At 35.7% G+C, this 20,533-nt stretch overlaps 1 protein-coding gene across 14 annotated transcripts in view; it reads left to right on the forward strand.

Annotated features, from left to right (window-relative positions):
* The window catches only part of CTNNA2 (catenin alpha 2), a 1,201,677-nt gene that overhangs the window by 204,500 nt on the left and 976,644 nt on the right, over window positions 1-20,533 (forward strand). For 12 of the 14 annotated variants that reach the window (XR_009210118.1, XM_058429034.1, XM_058429035.1 and 9 more), the window contains one exon: window positions 6,710-6,816. The exons of the other annotated variants lie outside the window; for them this stretch is intronic. Coding sequence is in view for 11 of the 12 variants with exons in the window: in XM_058429043.1 (XP_058285026.1) it covers window positions 6,710-6,816 (107 nt within the window). In the remaining variant the exon portion in view is untranslated. The remainder of the gene's footprint in view (window positions 1-6,709; window positions 6,817-20,533) is intronic. 14 annotated transcript variants of the gene reach the window in all.

Raw genomic sequence — 20,533 nt, forward strand, 5'->3', positions numbered from 1 at the left:
CCCAAAGTGCTGGGATTACAAGTGTGAGCCACCGCGCCCGGCCAAGATCTGCTTTTTAAGGGCTCATGTGATTACATTGGTTCTACCCAGATAATTCAGGATAATTTCCCTTTTTTAAAGGCCACTGATTGGTAAACTTATTTGCATCTGTAAAATCTCCTTGATCTTGTAATGTAAGATATTTACAAGCACAACACAAGGGGGCTGAGGTCACTGGGCCAAAATTTTGTCTACTTTGCATTACACCTCACAGATTTCTTCTCTTGACTTTGCCAGGCCCCTGTGTTGCTCACTAGCTGGCCCAGCTTTATAGTCAGCATCCGACTCTTACCATGTAAGACCAATGGTAACTTGGGGAAACTGACCTCAAGACTTGCTCTGTCTCACCAGGAAAAGCAGCCACATTGCCATGAGCCCCACACATGTATTAGAACACCTGCTGTTGGTGTCTCCCTCATCTAGCCTAACATTCCTTTATATCTCTCTCTTGCCTCTTCCTTTCTCATTCTTCAGAAATGGCTGGCTCCTCATTTTTTAATTTGTGTCCTTACCTCTATTTCCTCCCATGATTCAGAAGCTCCAGGGTGTAACTAAGCCTTGGGATTCTTCTCCAGAAGCAGTACTCCAGAGTGGTTTTGAGCATAAACTCTGATGTCCAAACAATTTAGGTTCAAGTTTTTTAATTTATTTTTAGATGAGGTTTTACTCTAACACCCAGACTGGAGTGCAATGGCATGATCTCGGCTCTGCCTCTGCCTCCCGGGCTCAAGCCATCTTCCCACCTCAGCCTCCGGAGTAGGTAGAACTACAGGTGTGCACCACTACACCCAGCTGATTTTTGTATTTTTTTTTTTTTTTTTTTTTGGAGATGGGGTTTCATCATTGTTGCCCAGACTAGTCTCAAACTTCTGGACTCAAGCAATCTTCCCATCTCAGCCTCCCAAAGTACTGGGATTACAGACATGAGCAATCGCACCCAGCCAAGGTTCAACTTTTATGACCATGAGCAACTTTCTTAACTGTTTTATGCTGTAGTTCCCTCATTTATAAGTGGGTGGTAATAGTAAAAGGTCATTAGCCAGTATTAAATTACTCATGGAAAAAACAATTTAATGTTATTAATAATACCTGCCACCTACCCTAAATAGGGGAGAAATTTAAAGAAATAAATGCAAAAAAGGCAGAGAAAAAAGCAATTCAAGGTTTTCAGACTTGATTCTTGAAATGCTAGAGAAATTTAGAAAATTCACCTTATCTCATCTCTCTCCCTTTCTCAATAAATCTGTTTTTTCAGGCATCTTGTCTTGTGAGATTTCCAGTGGCATCCCTACCCCAATTGGTGTCTTGAAGTTTAGGATGATACTTATGTAGACAACATTGCAAAGAAGAAAAACCATCACTTTTGCATGTGCAGTTATTCCACCAATTTTCAGAACAAATCTCTTAATAATATAATGTTATCACCATCCTTGTTTTACAAACAATGAAACTGAAGCTTAGGTAATGTAACTGACTCAACATCATACGTGCAGAAGTAGGTGAATTATCTCCACAGCTCTCTGATAATGACAGGCATTATCAGTCATTCGCTTCTTCTGAATTTTGTATCAACTAAAGCTAGCCTATCATATAATAAAGCTTTGTGGAGTTTGATGGCAGTAGTGCTCAGTATTGGTGAAGAAAAAAATTCATGAGGAGAATCTGAACCTGGAGCTTCGTGGAGAGAAAGCAGGTTTGGGTGGTCCCCTTGGCAACTGGAAAGCATCCTGGACTATTGTGCTGCTATAGAACAGTAGAAAGAATGGAGATAACTTAGAAAGGTGAGGCAGAGAATTCCAAAGACATTTTCCAGGAAGGTTTGAGAAGGAGAATTTCTGCAGTGAACGATGCATCGCATTAACATATCTGGCATTTGCAGGCATTCCTTGGGGTATGGGAACTCGAGTCAGTTTCTACTTATCAGGACACTGTCCAAGGAAACAAGCCCCTTAACCCTTGGCTGCTTCATAAAGGAGCACATTTTGCTCTGACTTTCTTTTCCGTCAGGTTTTGTATTTTCTATCATGAGTGACAAATGGCTGATAGCATCCTGGCCTGTGCCTCTTTCTTACCACCACAGAAAGAATATGAAATTATCTGAAGTATTACCAGGTGGGCTATATTATTACCTTACATGGAAACACAATTTACAACTTTTCTTTCTGTCTTTTTTTTTTTTCTTTTTTTGAAAAAGGATCTCATCCTGTTGCTCAGGCTGGAGTGCAGTGGCACAGTCATGACTCACTGAAGCCTCGGCCTCCCCGGGCTCAAGTGATCCTCCCACCTCAGCCTCCTGAGTAGCTGGGACTACAATATTGTGCCACCATGCCCACCTAATTTTTGTATTTTTTGTAGATATTGGGTCTCACTTTGTTGTCCAGGCTGGTCTCAAACTTCTGGGCTCAAGCAGTCCACTCACTGTGGCCTCCCAAAGTGCTGAGATTACAGGCATGAGCCACTGTGCCCAGCTAAAACATTTCACGAAGAAACTCTCCTCAGAAATTAAAATTCTAGGAGCTTTCTCATAGGCTTGTAACATTGTGCTGTATGGAAGAAGACAAACTTGTTGTCTTTTGTTATTTACAATCTCGTTTTTCACTCTTTGACTGTATCCAGTCTGTATTCTAAGTCTCTCTACCAAAGGTAAGTAAAATATGATTTTTTTACTTTGACTTCAAATCAGTGAGAAGAAATTTATTTGCTTTATGTAAATTTTCTTTTGTGGGCAAACAGACTGTATTAATTGCACAGATGGAATTGAGACTATATATCATTTTATCCTCAGAAAGATGAAGGGCTCGTGAGACTGCACACTTGATTTGTTTTCTTGTTTTCTCGTTTGTGTCAATTTGGTTGTTCCACATAGAGGAGTGTAAATCTGGATCTCTATTTTAATGAGTGTTTACCTGTTACTTCAGAGATAAAGAATTGCCAAAAAAGAAAATTTAAATTTGAGAAAATAATGACAATAACAATAATAACAAATATTTCCAGGAATGTTAGCATGCTTTCTATCCATTAAGTTATTTAATCCTCACAATAAGCCTGTGAAATCCTTATTTTCCTGATTTTTCATTTGAGGAAACTGGGGGTCAGAAAGGGCAGGCAATTGGACAATATCACAGAGCTAATAAATTGCAGGGCTTCAATTTTTTTTTTTTCAGTATACTTTCCTTATTTGTTTATTTTCAGTCTTTCCCTCCAGAATGTGATCTCTGCCGAGACAGCAGATATTTTTGCTGGTTTTGTCCACTGATGTAGCTCTGCTGCCTAGAACAATGCCTGGCCCAGAGTATATGATAAATTCTTGAATGGCAGGGCTTCAATTTAAACAAAAGTCTATTTGATACCATTGTGTTAGCTATTGCTGATTAATAGTTAATAGCAAAATCTCAGTGGCATGCAACATACAACAGCGGACATATACTTCTTGATCGTGTGTTGATGGTTTGGTTGAGAGCTGGCTGACTAGGCTTAACTTAGCTGTGCTTGGCTTCAGCTCCAGCTCAGATTCAGGTGTGCTCCATATGCCTTTCTTTCTTTTTGGACCAGTAGGTTATTTGTGACTCTTATGGCAGAAGGCAGTAGCACAGAGGAGAAGCCCAACTAAGTAAGCACATTCCAAATGTCTACTCACATCATATTCCTTAACATTCCTTTAGCCAAAGCCCAATAGCAATGGAATAGGAAAATATTCTCCTCTCATGGAGGTGAGGATGGGGAGGAAATGACTATTTGATGAAAAATCCTCCAATCTACCTCAAACGCCTGTGCATTTTCTCTGTCCTTCCTAATTCATAAATATTGAATGTACAGGTGGGATGACATTCTCGGTTAGGAGTCACCTTATTGTGTGTGCTTGTCAGAAGGGCCACACACCAAATCATCAATTCCTATTTTCTGACTACCATTGCCTCCCTTTTTGCTCTAGAGGATGCTTGACTCATTTTGCCTTCTCTGCCCTAATTTGTTCATGCTAGAACTCTGGAGGCAAAGATCATTAATGAGTGAATCTAGAAGACTATGGTTATGATTACTATCCTGGAATAGAATCTTTTTTTTTTCTGTTTTCATGCAATTCCAATTGGCCAAGGGATTTTTTAAGGAAAATGTTCCTACTACAAGGTCTAATACAGACAGCAGAAAGCAATCCAATGTTTTGAAAGTAGCAGGACATGCAGGATGGGAATACTTTTTCTAGAAACAGCAAACTATAAAGATGATACCAGCTGAGGTATCACAGGCAGGGGAGCTTCTTACCTTCTTCTACCTTGTGCTCAATAGCTGATATGAAGCTAAAGTGCCCCTTAGAGGCAACTCAAAGGGAATCTTGCCTATCAACATCATGGGTTTAGAGGTGGGGATTTTGCAGTCCTCACCACCACTCCTTTTGTTCATTGCTAGTGTAAGGTTAGTAAACTAAATGGTGAAAAGACTATGGGGTAGAGACAGAATTCCTGGTTTTAGTCTCGACTGTATCAGAAACAGCATGGCTGGAAAACAGCATTTCACGTTTCTAGGACTTATTTGTCCACCTCAACAAATTAGTACCGTGTAACCTTTTCTTTGCTACTGAATTTTACCTTTGTCACAAGAAATGACTGAAAAGACTGATACTCAAAGGAATAAATTAACTTGAGTGATTTGTCTGGGAACTATTGTTCTTTTATTTTTAGATTTATAAGGGCTCTGTGACCTTCAGGACTGAAGGCCCTAACTAACTCTTGCTTCTTGGCTCATAGTTGGCTTGAGATCTTTGTTTAAGGAGTATACTTCACTTCTGCTTGATGCATGCTAGATTCATGTCTCTGTTGTGATTTCCCCAGCATTTTTGTCGTGTTTTAAAAGTTACATAATGGAACAGCTATAATTTTATGTGCCTTCCTTGATCTATCAGCATATGTCTACCAGCATGCCCATGTTATAATGGAAATTCTCGATGCAGTCTTACCCAGTACCTGTCACTATCATGTTACAATGACTTCATGACTGAGTATCCAGCTTTCCTACAGAACTTCCTTGTTCATCATCATTATTATGCCACTTGTGATTCCATCAGAGTTTGAAAAAGGTTCTCAGGGAACTTCTCCAGAAACTTGCAATAGCTGTATCATAAGTACTGGACTAAGATCACTTAGGTAGGTCTGGCTTCAGTAGGGATGAAGGTATCCCAGTGTCTGCAGGAAGCATCTGGCATCTTTATCCTTCTATGGCATGAGAAGGTGTGTTGCCCAGCCACAGAATTCTGTATATGACAGAGCTGCTTTGTGGCAGTTGGTAGTGTGAATGGGAAATGTGTAAAGTGTTTTTAGGTTTTTGGAGGACAGGCAGCATGTCGGTGCCAACTATTGTTGTGATGAAGAAACCCAAATCTAAATCGGTCTGTATGGTTGGATTGCTATGCTTAGTTTATTTAAAACATGGCATTTGGAGAGAGTTAAAATACCAGCACACTGTGTCTCTGCCTCTACTTTTTTTCTAAAGCAAATTGGTTGAGTCTATTTGCAAAAGCATTAGCTGTAGGACAGCCAGTAAAGAGGCACATTTCTACTAGTGCCTATTGTGATAGGCATTCTTTGTCGTCTTAATTCTAGTAGAAATAATCATCTACATTGATTTATAAGGTTGGAATTGAATGGGGACATTGATTCAAAATAAAAGAACAGCCATGGGCATTTTGATTTATGTTGGTATTAAGGCAAATCATTCAGTTTCGGTTTGTACAATCTAAGGTTGCTTGTCCAGTGGTTAGATGTCAGAATGTATTTAGCAATTTTTTAATGAAAGAAACAAACCCCTGATAGAATGTGTAATTTTTTTTGGAGGGGAGGGGCTAGAACTATAATTTTTTGCTTGTTACGTGGAGACTGCTACCTGCATGTCAGTGGTTCTTAGGTAAGAGAGGATTGCTTTAGAGTGAAATAAATAACCTTATCAGTCACTGATTTTATGGGACAAGAATGTAAATGTAGTGAGTAATCAGAGAGCATGTAAATAGTAGCAGATAATTTTTCAGAACCATTGGCACTTAGTTTGAAGGTGTCTTTCTTATTTAAGAGACTGAAACTCTTGCCCCAAGGAGTATGATATTCTCAGGGGTCAGTTATGATGTGAAGAAAAAAGTAGCCTTTTGTTATAAAGGGGTTCCTACATCTAGTAATCATTGGTGGATTTACTTTGCTTCCTGCTATTCTTTGTTGTTCTCTCCAGACCGACATTGATGCCCCTTCCTCACCTCTCCCATAGTCCTCTCTGTGTTTCTTAATCACAACATGTGTCACATTGAGACCTAATTGTTCCCATATTTGGCTGTTTCTAACTTTAAACCTTAAGCTATTTGAGAGCAAGACCGAAATCTTTCGCAGCATATAGCAGATAGGTATGCATACTCATTGTTGAGTAAATGAAATATTTCAGTGGCTATTGGGTCCCAAAAGCAGGCCTAAGGTACACCAGTGTACTGAGGAGGACTCAGTTTTTAATCTGATTCCAACATTGCCACCTTACAGTGTACTAGTCTGGTTTTCCCATCTCTAATTTGACCAGGTTGGACCAGAGAGGCTATCTTCCAGTATGTTCTAAGTTTCAGTGATTTTCTCATTTTGAATCACCAAAGTTACAATTCATTTCAAAGATGATTATTTCTAACTGATAATGTGTGTCCCCATAGGGAGCATGACTTCGGCAACTTCACCTATCATTCTGAAATGGGACCCCAAAAGTTTGGAAATCCGAACACTAACAGTGGAAAGGCTGTTGGAGCCACTTGTTACACAGGTAAGGGATGCTTTGAAACCACTTTGTTATATATGTGTTTCTATTGTGATTATATCCTGACTCTTGAAAAAACTTAGACATCCTTAAAAGAGAATAAATCATGCCATAATTCCAATTACTGAATATATATTACTGCCTGAACTATGGGCAATCTCATTGCCCTATAGCATTCGAAGTGGCTTTTAAAAACTATTCATATGATTTTTGAAATTAAGTTGATGAGATAATTGAAAAGGGGTCCTTGGTGAAGGGGGCCCTCATTTATGGTAATGGATTCAAAGTCTAAATAAACTATTTCTCCTGCACTTTCAGATGCTAATGCACCATTATGAAAAACTGTGTTGACTATACAACAGCAATATATATTTATCGAATTACTTTTCTTTCAGTTTACAAAGCAGAATTCATCCTGTCGGAGTGATGAGATGTTCCCATTTTTGTGTTGTCACAGTTGTCACATTTCCATAAGATAACTGTCAACAGAAAAATATCATCAGGATGTTTAAGTGCTATAAGTTAATTTTTAGTGTCTTGTTAAGCATACTCTTTGCTATTTTAACTCTGAGATTCCTGGGATGTAAATTTTTTTTTACCAAGTTATAATAGTTAGAGGCATTTGTATTGTCCTGTGGCTGCTATAACAAATTCCTATCTACTTAGTGGCTTGAAGTAGCACAAATTTATTATTCTAGAGGTCAAATATCCTAGTCAAGGTATTGGTTGGCTTGCATTCCTTCTGGAAGCTCTAGAAGACAATCCATTTTCTTGCTTTTCCCATCTTCTAGAAACCACGTCACTTCTTTGACCTCTTTCTCTCTATTCAAAGCCAGCAATGTAGCATCTTCAAATTTCTCTTGCACTCTGACCTTTGCTTCTGTCCTTGCATCCCATCTCTGAAATTATCTTTCCTACTTCCTTCCAATAAGGACCCTTGTGATTATGTTCAGTCCACCCAAATACTCCAGAAAAATCCTCCCATCTCAAGATCCTTAACCCAATCACATTCAAAAAGGCTTCTATTGCCATTTAAGGTAACATATTTACAGTTTCCAGGGATTAGGATGGAGTTACTTTGAGGACCATTATTCAGTCTGCCATAGTTTGCCCTCTGGCTCCCAAAGATTCAGATCCTTCCTTTATGCAAAACACATTTCACCACATTCTCGGGTCTCCAAAAGTCTCAACCAATCATAGCATCAACTCAAGGTCAAAATGTCATCTAAATTTCATCAGCTTAAAAGTCCCAAATCTCATTATCCAAATTATTTAAATTAGGTATGGCTGAGGATCTCTTTATAATCTGTCCTTGAGCAGAGTTCCTCTCCATCTGTGTAGCTGTGAAACTACAAAACAAATTATATGTTCCCAAAATGCAACAGAGGGACAGGCATAGGATAACAGTTACAGGCATTCCTACATAAAAAGGGATAAAGTGGAAGGAAATGTCTCAAGAAATGTAGAAATCTACATGGGAAAATTCCATTAGATTTCAAGGCCTGTGAATAATCCTCTGCGGCTTCAGTCTGCTCTCTGGGCCTAGTCCAGAATTATTTCTTCATTTTCATGAAGGGTTGCACATATTTTCAACCAGGTATTCTTGTCAGCCATCTCCTACCTGTAGAATTTTGAGTGTCCACCAGCCTTTGTGCATTTCATCCCTTTTCTGCCTATTTCAGTCCAAGCTGATGGTGTTACCACCATTGTAGGATTCTCAAGAACATTGTGATTTTCCTATGTACATCTCTAGGATTCACTCCATTAGAAAAACAGGCTCCTCTACAGATCTTTCTTGGATAATTTAATCTCCATTTTTGGCCTCTGTTGAAGTGGCTGAGGGGATCCACGAATTACATGCCTAATCACTTCAAAGAGCCCTCCTTTCACTCGGACCTTTTAATCCTTATAAAGCACTAGGAAAATGTTATCCAGATATAAAATTGGCTTTCTCTTCAAGTATGCTTTCTTGAAAGTACGTCTCCTAATTTTAGCCTTTTGAAGTCTTCATAGGTTGAGAATTTTCCCAATCATCAAGTCCTGGTTTCTTTTGGCTTAATAGTTATTCCCTTTATTCATCTTTTTCCTCTCACATTTCACTATAAACAGCAAGAAGAAACCAGGCCACTCTTTCAACACTTTGCTTAGAAATCTCCTCAGCTAAATATGTAAGTTCATCACTTGTAATTCTGACTTCCACATAATTGTAGGAATCAGTCCAGCTGAGCTTTCTGCCACTATAAAACAAAAATTCTCTTTTCTCTGGTTTCCAATAACACGTTTCTCATTTCCTTCTGAGGCCTCACCAGCATCTCCTTTAATGTCCACATTTCTACCAATGTCTATTTATGGCAACTTAGATATTCCCCAAGAAGTTAAAGGTTTTCTCTACCATGCTCCTCACTTCCTTCTGAGTCTGCACCAGCAGAGCCTTTAACCAAATCTTTATTTTTGATAACAGTCTGTTCAAGGAGATCTAGAATTTTTGTATTATGATTCTCAAAATTCTTCGAGCCTTTTCTCATTACCAATTCCAAAGCCACTGTCTACATTTTTAGGTATTTGTTACTAGCAGTGCCCCACTTCCAAGTACCAAAATCTGTGTTAGTTTCCAACTGCTGCTATAACAAGTTTTCACAAATGTGTTAGCTTAATATAAAACACATTTATTGTATAGTCCTGGGAGTGAGAAGTTCTAAGACCAATGTGGCTCTAGGGAAGCATCTAGTTCCTTGCCTGTTTCAGCGTCTGCAGTCCACCTGCATTCCTTGTTTGTGTCACCTTCTTCCATTTTAGAGCCAGCAGCACAATGCTCCAAATCGCTCTGATTTCAGCTTAAACTGTTATATTTCCTTCGATGAATCTTAATTCTACTGCTTCTCTCTTATGAAGATCCTTGTGATTACACTGGGCTCACTCATATATTCCAGGATAATCTCTCCATCTTGACATCCTTAACCTAAGCACATCTGCAAATTCCCCTTTGCCATTTAAGGTAGCACATTTGCAAATTCCAGGGATTAGAATGTGGACATCTTTGTATGTAATTGGAGAACATTTTATGAGATTCATGCATATTTTTCATTCAGTCATGACTCTTGTTAGTTCTATACAAATTTCTGTAAGGAACACCTAATATTGATATGCTTACCTAATACTGATAGGAAATATGTTGGCCACCTACTCAGATTGTACCCTGTGGCCTAGGGCTGATTCATGAATTTTTAATGGTCTGCAGTAAGAACAAAATTGAGGATAAACACTTGAAATTTTTATAGGAATTTGACAGTAATTTTTTGTCTGCTGAACCTAAATATAAAATATGGACTTATAATTGTATATGTTTAATTTTTAAAATTATTCATTATGTTGTGTTTTATAAAATATTGGTCTGTGAGATATTGGAATAATAAAAATGTAGCCTTTCATCATAGATAGCTTGAGAAAGACTGTCTTAGGAGATATGTTGGAGTCAGAACAATGTGGTCTAAAAGGTACTTCTGCCAGATCAGTTAAAAAGTGAGTGACCTTTTCCTAGCCTTGGAGTTTACGCTTAAGAGTACATATAAGTATATTTAATCCTTATCATACAGATTAAATGAAAGAAAATATTAGAATACAGTGCCTGGTATAAAACAAATGTTGAGTAAATGTAGCTTCTGTTTTTCCTGTTTGATGGCTATATATTCAGGCTCATGCTAGTCATAAACCAATACTGTATAATTTATGAGAAGGATATAAGTGAATTAGGCATGAGCTAGCACAGTATTACACTTATAGAGCCTTATGTGTTAAAATTTATATACTTATATTTTACCTTTGAATTTAGCTTATCTAAATAATAGCACACCTAAGATTATAATTAAAAATTCTTTTTGGCTGGGCATGGTGGCTCATGCCTGGAATCCCAGCACTTTGGGAGGCCAAGGCAAGAAGATCACTTGCAGTCAGGAGTTCAAGATTAGCCTGGCAAACATGGCAAATCCCCATCTCTACTAAAAATACAAAACTTAGCCAGGTATGGTGGTACCTGCCTGTAAACCCAGCTACTCAGGAGGCTGAGGCAGGATAATCACTTGAACCCAGGAGGCAGAGGTTGCAGTGAGCCAAGATCATGCCACTGCACTCCAGCGTGGGTGACAGATCGAGACTCCATCTCAAAAAAAAAAAAAAAAGTCTTTTTCATATGCCTTTTAGTCCAGTTATCTAAAGTCCTTCTGTTGCAGACAAAAGCAATGCATTAAAATATTTTCTCAAATTAAGGAAAGTGAAGTGGCTAATTCATATTTGTTCACATAATACAGTAGAATGCTTAAAACTTTTCTTGAATTTCATACAGAGATTTGGCACTGTAAGTAGTCTTAACATCCTTCCAGTCTCCTATCTATGTGCTTTATATTTCCTCCTAGTATTCCATACTGATTTAAAAAAATTAAATATGTGAATTTTAAGACGGATTTTCCACATGATATTACTTCCCTACAATACATGACTGTGTTATCAATACTAACTAATTCTTCCCTTGGAATTAAACCTTCATGATAGGACTGATGTGACTGTTGACCCTTAAAGGACTTATGAATAAGAAAGAAGAGATAAGGGAATATTAGCTATAAACTTCTTGCTCAACATTTAAAGCAAACTGGAACTGTGAGAGGGAACCAAACCAAGGCCCTGGTTGTATCAAACACATAAACACAACTTTATGAATTGAACAAAATTCATAGCAATATGCAATGATACAGTATGCTCATAGCTATCCCACAGTTTCTAATAAGGATGGATAAGGTATGAAATGAAAAACAGAAGTTATGGGGTTCTGACTAAAATTCTTTCACTGTCATGAGAAAAATGACATTAGGAATTTACTGTTGATGAGTATTTAAAATATCCCACAAAACCTTACCTTATATCAATAATGATATATATGAGGCCTATACATTTATTTCATAATGTTGAAATGGCAAGATTCCTTTTGGAGAAATTGTACGTTATTAAAATTATGAAACTGCTAATGAGAAGGGATTCATCTTAGGAAGTTTAGTCCTTGAAAGTGTCTGAAATTTTTATAAATTCAAAAAAGGAGGGAGTTTCAATAGGTCACATTCTGTATTAAGAAGCTTTATTAGAAAACTAACACAATTTATTAGGCAACTTTATTACAAAACTAAAGAAAAATTATTAGGAAATTAAGAAACACTCTTAGATAACTCTTAGAACCAAAGGGAAATTACAACTATATATGAGTTAATGAAAAAGAAGATCCCTTCCTAACAAAATAGACACATCCAGTAAAAGCTATCATCAGTATAGAATTTTAGCTTTAGATAGCTTTGAAGAAAGAAAAGATATAAAAAATAAACTATGAATCTTAAGGAATTAGAAAAAAACATCAAAAGAAACTAGGAAAATATAATTTAATAACAAGGAAAACTGGAATCACTACAATAGAATGCAAATGTAAAAATGGCTAAATAAGCTCAAAATTTGATTATTCTTTGAAATGGCCAACATAAACCCCTTGAGGCACAAATTATGGAAAATATATAAAGAAAGAATATATAAAATTGTAAATGAGAAAGCAGAGGTAACTCCAGAAACAAGAAAGGTTAAAAGAAGTATAGTAGAATATTAGGTGTGGCTCGGCACTGATGAAGCATGAACATCTAAGGGAAGGGAATGAGTTCCTAGAAAAAAATAAATTACTAAAATATTTTCAAGAGAAAGTAGAAAACTGTAGTATGCCATTTAAATACTAGAGCTGTTTAAAGATCAGTTATCAAAAAAGCACCAGAACAGATGGATGTTTCGTTGAATATTACCAGATGCTTGTAGCGCTGATATTCCAATGTTCTTTAAATGATTCCAACCATAGAAAAATATAGAGAACGTTAATCATTTTTTAGAGAACCATAATTTTTTTTTTTTTTTTTGAGACGGAGTCTCGCTGTCACCCAGGTTGGAGTGCAGTGGTGTGATCTCAGCTCACTGCAGGCTCCACCCCCCTGAGGTTCACGCCATTCTCCTGCCTCAGCCTCCCGAGTAGCTGGGACTACAGGTGCCTGCCACCTCGCCTGGCTAATTTTTTAAGTCACATTCTAAAACTTTTAAACAAAAAGACAATGATGATTCTATGTCATTTGAAAATTTAAATGCAAAAAAGAAACCTACATAAGCTATTAGTAAATAGCACCCAGCAGTATATGAAAAGATCAGCATATGTGTGAAAAAAAAGGATTTTTAAAGAATACAATGGTGGCCTATATTTAGAAAACAAATAAAAATACTTTAGTATATCAATAGATTATATCATTAGATACTAAAAAGATATTTAATAGAATTTTGCAGTTATTTCTAATAAAAATTCTAAGACTAGGATCAATCTTGTAAAATAATGTACCATGTAAATTTTGGAAAAGGACTAATAAAGCCCTCTTTGGGATATAATTTTTATATCATTACGAATGTAACATGAAAATCAGGTTCGGTTGCTAGATATAAGATAAATATACAAAAAATAATTTTGTATCTATTCAAAGGGAAAGAATTCAAAACAAAGATATTTCTTTATAATTGAAAAATTATAAGGTCAATTATTTTTTTCTGTATGAAGTGCATATTAATGTTTTAATTTCATTTGCAATTTTATAATTTATTATATCATTGGAGCAGAGATTGTGGATGCATAGGCTTTAAAGTCAGAGAGGCTCAATTGTGAATCCTATATTCATGGTAATAGCTTCAGTAGATTACTTAACAGCTCCTTAAATGTAAAATATAGATAATAATAATTTCTACATCATAACAGTATTGAAAGGATAAGTGAGATGGTTTAAAGGGACTAGAAATGCCTAATGGTATGCTTATAGTAATACAGGCTTGCTTTCAGTACCATTTTCTTTACCATTTAATGGTAATGGCTTTCACTTAATAAAACATAGGTGTCATATCTAATACAGGGATTCATTTGGATACTTTTTAGAAAAAATATTTTAATGGAGATTTATAAAAACATTGATTTGCTTATTGCATTAACAAAATATAATTAAAACAGAAACCTCTTAAGTTATTGAGAATTCAACCTTTACCTTTTCAGCAAGCTAATGAAGCACTGGCCATCAAAATGAGACAGAATAGAATTTGCTGAAATTTTGTTCTTTTTTTTAATAGAAGATTAACCTGAAACTTAATAAATAACACTAAACGTCTGATAAAAGAATATCATTGATGTTTAATGAGCTGTTCTAAAGTAGCCAAATAGGGAAGGAACCTCCTAAGAAGAGGAGGAGCTCTCTTTAATCATTTCCAATATTATTTTGAGCAATGTTCATGGGGCCCATTGAAATTAGGCTCTAGTGAATTTTACAGTTGAACCATTTTAAATTTTACTCCAAAATTTAATAATTATCTCCAGCTAATTGGCACTTTATATATTTTTTAAAAATTAAAATTTAAAATTTCAATTTTATATTTTTAAAAAGTAATCAATTTTCTCCCTCTTTATATATAATTTATTATAACAGGAGTAAATTTTTTGTGACTCACAACAATAGTTCATTACTTTGGTGCAATGAAAATCAGGGAAACAGGAGGTTCAGATTTAAAATTAGAAGATTTAGAGCTGAAAGTGATTCCAGAAATAAATGAACACTTAGAAGCAAAGTAACTTCTGAGAGTTGATCCAGTGCCTCTTTTTTTTTTTTTTTTGCTACGCCATACACTTTCTTACAGAATTTACAAAATATACATTTTATGCAAGAATTTACTGAAATAATCAAAATATAAAGTGAGGCATCATTATACTCATTTTTCCATCTATCCAGAGAATATCATTATTGAGAGTCACCTTAATTCATGGTTTATTCATGATATTGATAAATGAATACATTTGGGTGGTTTCTATGGTGACACTACAGTGTTACCATAAGTTGTGCATGCATTTTTGTCAAAGAATTGAAATTGCATGAAAGGTAAAGGATGTGCTAAAAGTGAATGATGTGAACTCCATTAAGACTGTTTGATCTTTGATCTACTTCATGTATAGTGTGATTAACCCATTTCCAAGTATATTTTCCCATTTTTATTTATTTACCTTTATTTTCATACTAGGTTCCATTTTCATTTTTGGATGATATTTTTCTGGCCTTGAAAAATATTTCAGATTATGTGTCTTTAAAGAAGGTTTTGAGGCCAGGAGCAGTGGCTCATGCCTGTAATCCCAACATTTTGGGAGGCCAATGCAAGAGTATCATTTGAGGCCAGGAGTTCGAGACCAACCTGGGAAAAACAGCGAGACCAGTCTCTACTAAAAGTTTTTAAATAAAAGTTATCTAAGTGAGGTGGCACATGCCAGCTGCTCTGGAGGCTGAGACAAGAGAATTGCTTCAGCCCAGGAGTTCCAGGTTACAGTAAGCTATGATGGTGCCCCAGTGCACTCCAGCCTGAGCAACAGCATGAGACTCCATCTCTAAAAAGAATAATAATAAAGAAAACTTGGGGGTGAATGGAGTACCTTAAGTATCATAAGTTTATTGAAAATTGCTAAATCTCTGCATCTTTCCTAGTCACATAAATACATATGTATGTATACATACATATATATTACATACAAATAGTATGTGCATATACACACACGTAGTATGTATGTATGCAAATGGCATGTTTACAAATACAATACTATGTATATATAGTATATATTTGTATATATGTATGTGTACTATATGTGTGTATATACATATGTATGTATATACATATGTGTGTATGTATACTATACATACTATATAGTGTATATATAGTATACATACACACATATGTGAACAGAATTTGAATATAAGTAACTAAGTTGTGATTTATAAATTTACCTGTATTACATATATTAATATTTAATTGAAAGACTATAAAATATTTTTATTGTTTTATAAATATGGTTTTGTCTTTTAATATGAACATTTCTTAAGTTGCTATGTTTTTACAGTAGGTATGTATACCCAAAGTAGTTAATATATTGGAAGTACTTCTTTGAATTGAGGTCCTCTGATAGTTTGTTTGACAGTTAGTGTGTTTCCACTTCTGAAATAGGAGTTTAATTAGCCAGTGTGTAGTCTGGAATTAGATTAATTTCTGTTTTGGGATTATGCTCAATATTTTAATGTCTACCACCAGATGGGAGTGATACTCTTTCTGTTATATGGCCAGCTGTGTTGGCCATGTTTTGAAACTTGAGTAATGTACGGAACCCTTTTAAAATAAGTAAAAAAGGAAAAAAAGCCCCAAATTCCAAAGTGGGCTTAAACTAGTATAAACATGGAATTATGTAATGCATGTATGTTTATCCATAAAGAAATTTACAAAATAAGTACAAAAATACAAAAGCAAAGCAATTAAAATCAACATCAACTTGATGGATGATACTGTTTTGCTGAAATTAAATCACTGTGTATGATGTAAATGTTGGTGGTGACTGCTCTAGCTCTCTGTCTTTTGTGTTTGGTGAACACACACGACCCTGTGCCATGTGATAAGTCACTTCTTTCCTCACCTTTAGAACCACTTACTGCAAATCACAGCTATTTAGTGCACCATGGTATCATTGCACTCTGTTTAGCATAAATATTTTCACAGTTAACATGTGACATCTGCCCTTGTTCCCTTCTTACTAACCTAGGGAAATGAAAGTTAAGTAGCAAAACTTGTGATAGTTTTAGAATACAAGCTAACTATATTAACATTGATAAAACTACCTATTCTTCCATCAAAATATTTAAATAATTTCTAGTATAAACACAGTGATTATTTTATGAATGCTAATAAGAGAAATGCCATTTAGTAGAAGATAAAAGAGGAGTTTATGAAATGACTGTGTTTAATGTACTACTAAATTGATTAAATCTTATTTTTAATTTAAAAAGACATTCTTGGGGTTTCCCCCACAAGATACTAAAGCCCAGTTCACCAATCCTGGTTTCTCTTATTCCTCTTACAAGTTATAGGTTGGGGCTCACCCATAGGGGTGATCTAAGATGCTGGACTAGATTTTCAAAACTACTTTCATTAGAATCGTTGCTTTGCACACTCATTACTGCTGTGGTCTTAGGAGGAGCTCCTCTCAATGAGTGTGCAACTGACCACAGATAATCCCTGAAGAGAAAAAGGGGAGAGGTGCTAATGTTTCTTGAGTAGATACTAAATGCCTGCTGCTGACCTAGGTATTTCCATTACTTCTTGTGTCGACTTGGTAAGGTCAATATTGTTTTATTTTCTTACAGATTAAAAAAAAAGATAGATCACGTAATTAAAGGTCTAAGGTGAGTTAGACTGAGTAGATCTGAAGTTCCTAAGGAAAATGTGGGCTGAAAATACTGAAATGATAAGTTGGGAGTACATTAACCATGGAGAATGTGAAGGATAAAAGGGAAGAGAGTAAGGAAATAAATAGGTGAGAAGGGAATAACTACCAACATTAAACAGACAAAGGAAAGGAAACAAGCAGAAGATGGAACAGATTTTTAGAGTAAGGATTTAGTACCTTTTCTTGTTTGTATCACCTAATCTTTGTCCAAATCTGCTCTTTGCTGACATGCACACAATGCCTAAACAAATTCCTTGACATTCAAATGAATAAATTAAACTAAAACCCATTTTTTCCTATTAAATGGTTAATGCATATGAATACGCACTCTTCCTTTTATTCTGTTTTGCAATAAAATCAAACCTTAAAAGTGTTTTCCATTTCAGTGAATACTTAGCAAATACTTTCAATGGGAAAAAATGGAATTTAAAACTACATTTAAAATACAAGTAATGTCAGAGAAAAATAATGATATCTTTATGTGCTTGAAATGGGACAATTAGTGAAATCTTATGCATGCTAATTCAAAAATTTCAAGGGAAAGATTTGGGGAGGTTAGCTAACAAAATTGCTTTTAACTATTTTGGACAATGTAGAAACATTATCTGAACTGGAGACCAAAAAATCCATTACACCAAGCAGGAAAATGCCTACGAAGTGACAGAATTGAATTTACTCAGGAAGCTCTCAACTAGCAAACTAATTAAAGCTTGTTAGAGATCTGAGATAAAGGATTGGGGCATGTCAACACCCCAGCTTTTCTGTTTCTTGTCATCCGATTGAAAGTAGGAAAGGTAAGCCCTATTTTCACATAACTAAAGAGGGAAGGCCAGCACAAGCAATAAAAAAATCTAACCAGGGATTTTTCTTTCATTCTGAAAACAAAACTCTAAGTCTTTCTTGTAACATGGATATTTTGACTTTAGTGTCACCATCTCAAGAGATTTATTTCCTCCCCTACTAGCTCTGCCTTCTGTTTGCTTTACTGTTTCCTGGCCTAGCTTTTAAATGTTCATGCTGTTCAGGCCTTAGACTTGGTTGGTACTCCTCCTTTCTTTCTTCTGCATTTTCTTCCCAGGTGATTCTACCCATCCCTATGGCTTTTAGTATCATCTATATGCTGACAGCACTCAAATTTATATCTTCAGCCCACACTTTTTCACTGAGCCCTACTCACACACCCAAGAATTCTCTTTAGTTCTTCTTTGCTCAGATCTGCCACTTTCCAACTCTGCTGCTAAAGTCCTGGTTCCAAACACAAGTCCTCTCTCATCATGACCAATACAGTCACCAAATTATCCACCAATCCCATTCTTACTCACTACCTATACATTCTCTATTCAGCAACCAGAGTGATCATTGAAAACAATGTATAATTTGATCATGTTATTCTCTTGCTTAAGAATCTGCAAATGATTTTCATTGCATTTGAGAATGAAATTAACACTCTTAACCATGTCCTGATTTGTATCTTGCTGTAATCACCTAATGCTGGTGGCCCTTCAATCACAATGCTCAAGCCTCAGAGTCCTTCTTTCAGTTTCTTGGACATACTGAGTTCTCTCTGGCCTCAGGATCTTTGTGCATGCTGCTCTCTCTGCATGGGCAGTTGCTGCCCTTCTACTGCGGTGACTGGCTCCCTTACATCTTTCAGCTACCATGTATCATTCTCCCAACCTCACAGAGACCTTTTCTGACCACTCTTTTTTTTTAAAGTACATGCCTCCTGCCCCACCTTTTGTACTCTGTGTTTCTTTCAGAACACTTGTTACCATTTGTAATTGTATTAATGTGTATTTATGTGTGTGGATTTTCTCTGACTCCTCCAATAAGCAGGAAGCCTCATGTAGATAGAAATGATGCTAGTCTAATTCATACATTTATCTCCAGTACCTTTGACACAGAAAGTGTTTGACAAATATTTGTTGAATGATTAAATAAACCATTCTCTTTCAAAAAATGCGACATGTATTTTCTTTTAGTCTGCCTCGTTCTTCTAAAATTAGCTAGTAGTAAAAAGTAATTGTATGTTGCAGTATTTGTTTTATGAAGATGTTGACAATCAACAATTGTTTATTGTGCATTTTAAAAGATAAATATATTTATTAGCTTTTAAAAAGTGTGTGTGAATGTTTTAATACCCAGTGACCTAAGCAATGAAATGTGTTTTCGTATGTTTAAATGTGTAATATTTTATCTTTATAATAAAAGGCATAATATAAATATATTTCTTATAGATTGCATATGCATATGTCCACATAGACAAAATTAATGCGTCTTTTCACAATGTCTATAAATAATCTCTATATTTTCCTTAAAAATTAGTTTTGCTTGACCTCTCATTGAATGAAACCTTCATTTTTAATTACTACTGTTCAAAGACATTTATGAATCTTAAATATGATGTTAGACAAAATTATCATCGTTAAAGTTTCTCAACCATTATGAACTTTCTGTTATTCCAACTGGCATTGGAATACAGGGACAATATATATTCATTATCACTTCTGTGCCACTTAGTTCATTAGTTAAATAAATCTTCCCTTGACTGTGGTTTCCAGATTTAACAAATACAAATTCAAGACCCACAGGTAAATTTGAATGTCAGATAAATAATAAACCATTGTGTTGTATAATTATATTCTATGTAATATTTGAAACATACTTATACTAAAATAAATATTATTGTAGTTTCATCTCTGAAACTATGCATTGCTAATTTGTAAATTCTGGAGAATTCACATTCTTCTTTAAGATTTTTCCTCATTTGTCTTTCTTTTTGTTTCCTTTCTTGTCACTCCTGCCTTGATTTCCACTCTCAATCCAGAAAGAACTTCTTTCAACCTCTAAAACTCTGGGTCTCTCATTTCGCAAGTGTATGAAAATTTTCTCCTCTTTCATTTGCTTTGTATTGGCCAGCACCCATGCATCCTTTCGTTCTTAGATGCTGCCTTCTGATTTTTTGACACCCACACAACTGGGCGTGGTCTCTGCTATGCTCTCAGACCTTGTGCACCTTCCCTGTTATCTCGCAGTGTTTTTATTCCTGATTTGAAATGTGCATGTGTGTGCATGTTTTAGTATGCATGCATACTTGTATGTGTTACATTTATTACCCATAAGACCATAAATTTTCTGAATATCTCTGCCTCGGAATGGCATATAATAGTGATTTAGTAAATTTCTGTTGAATGACTGGAAGAATGGTTTCTTTGCTGACACATGAAAGTTCCCTCCTCTGAGAAATGGGACTGTCTCTTGTTTCCCAGTCTCTCTGTCTTCACTAAGGCAAGACACCAAGTTAAGTAGAGCTAAGATACAGTTCTGGGGCAATAGAAAATTATACTACCTTTTAAAAATATTTTTAAACATTAA

This window comes from Hylobates moloch, unplaced genomic scaffold (genome assembly GCF_009828535.3).
Source record: "Hylobates moloch isolate HMO894 unplaced genomic scaffold, HMol_V3 SCAFFOLD_15, whole genome shotgun sequence".
Taxonomy (NCBI): Eukaryota; Metazoa; Chordata; class Mammalia; order Primates; family Hylobatidae; genus Hylobates; species Hylobates moloch.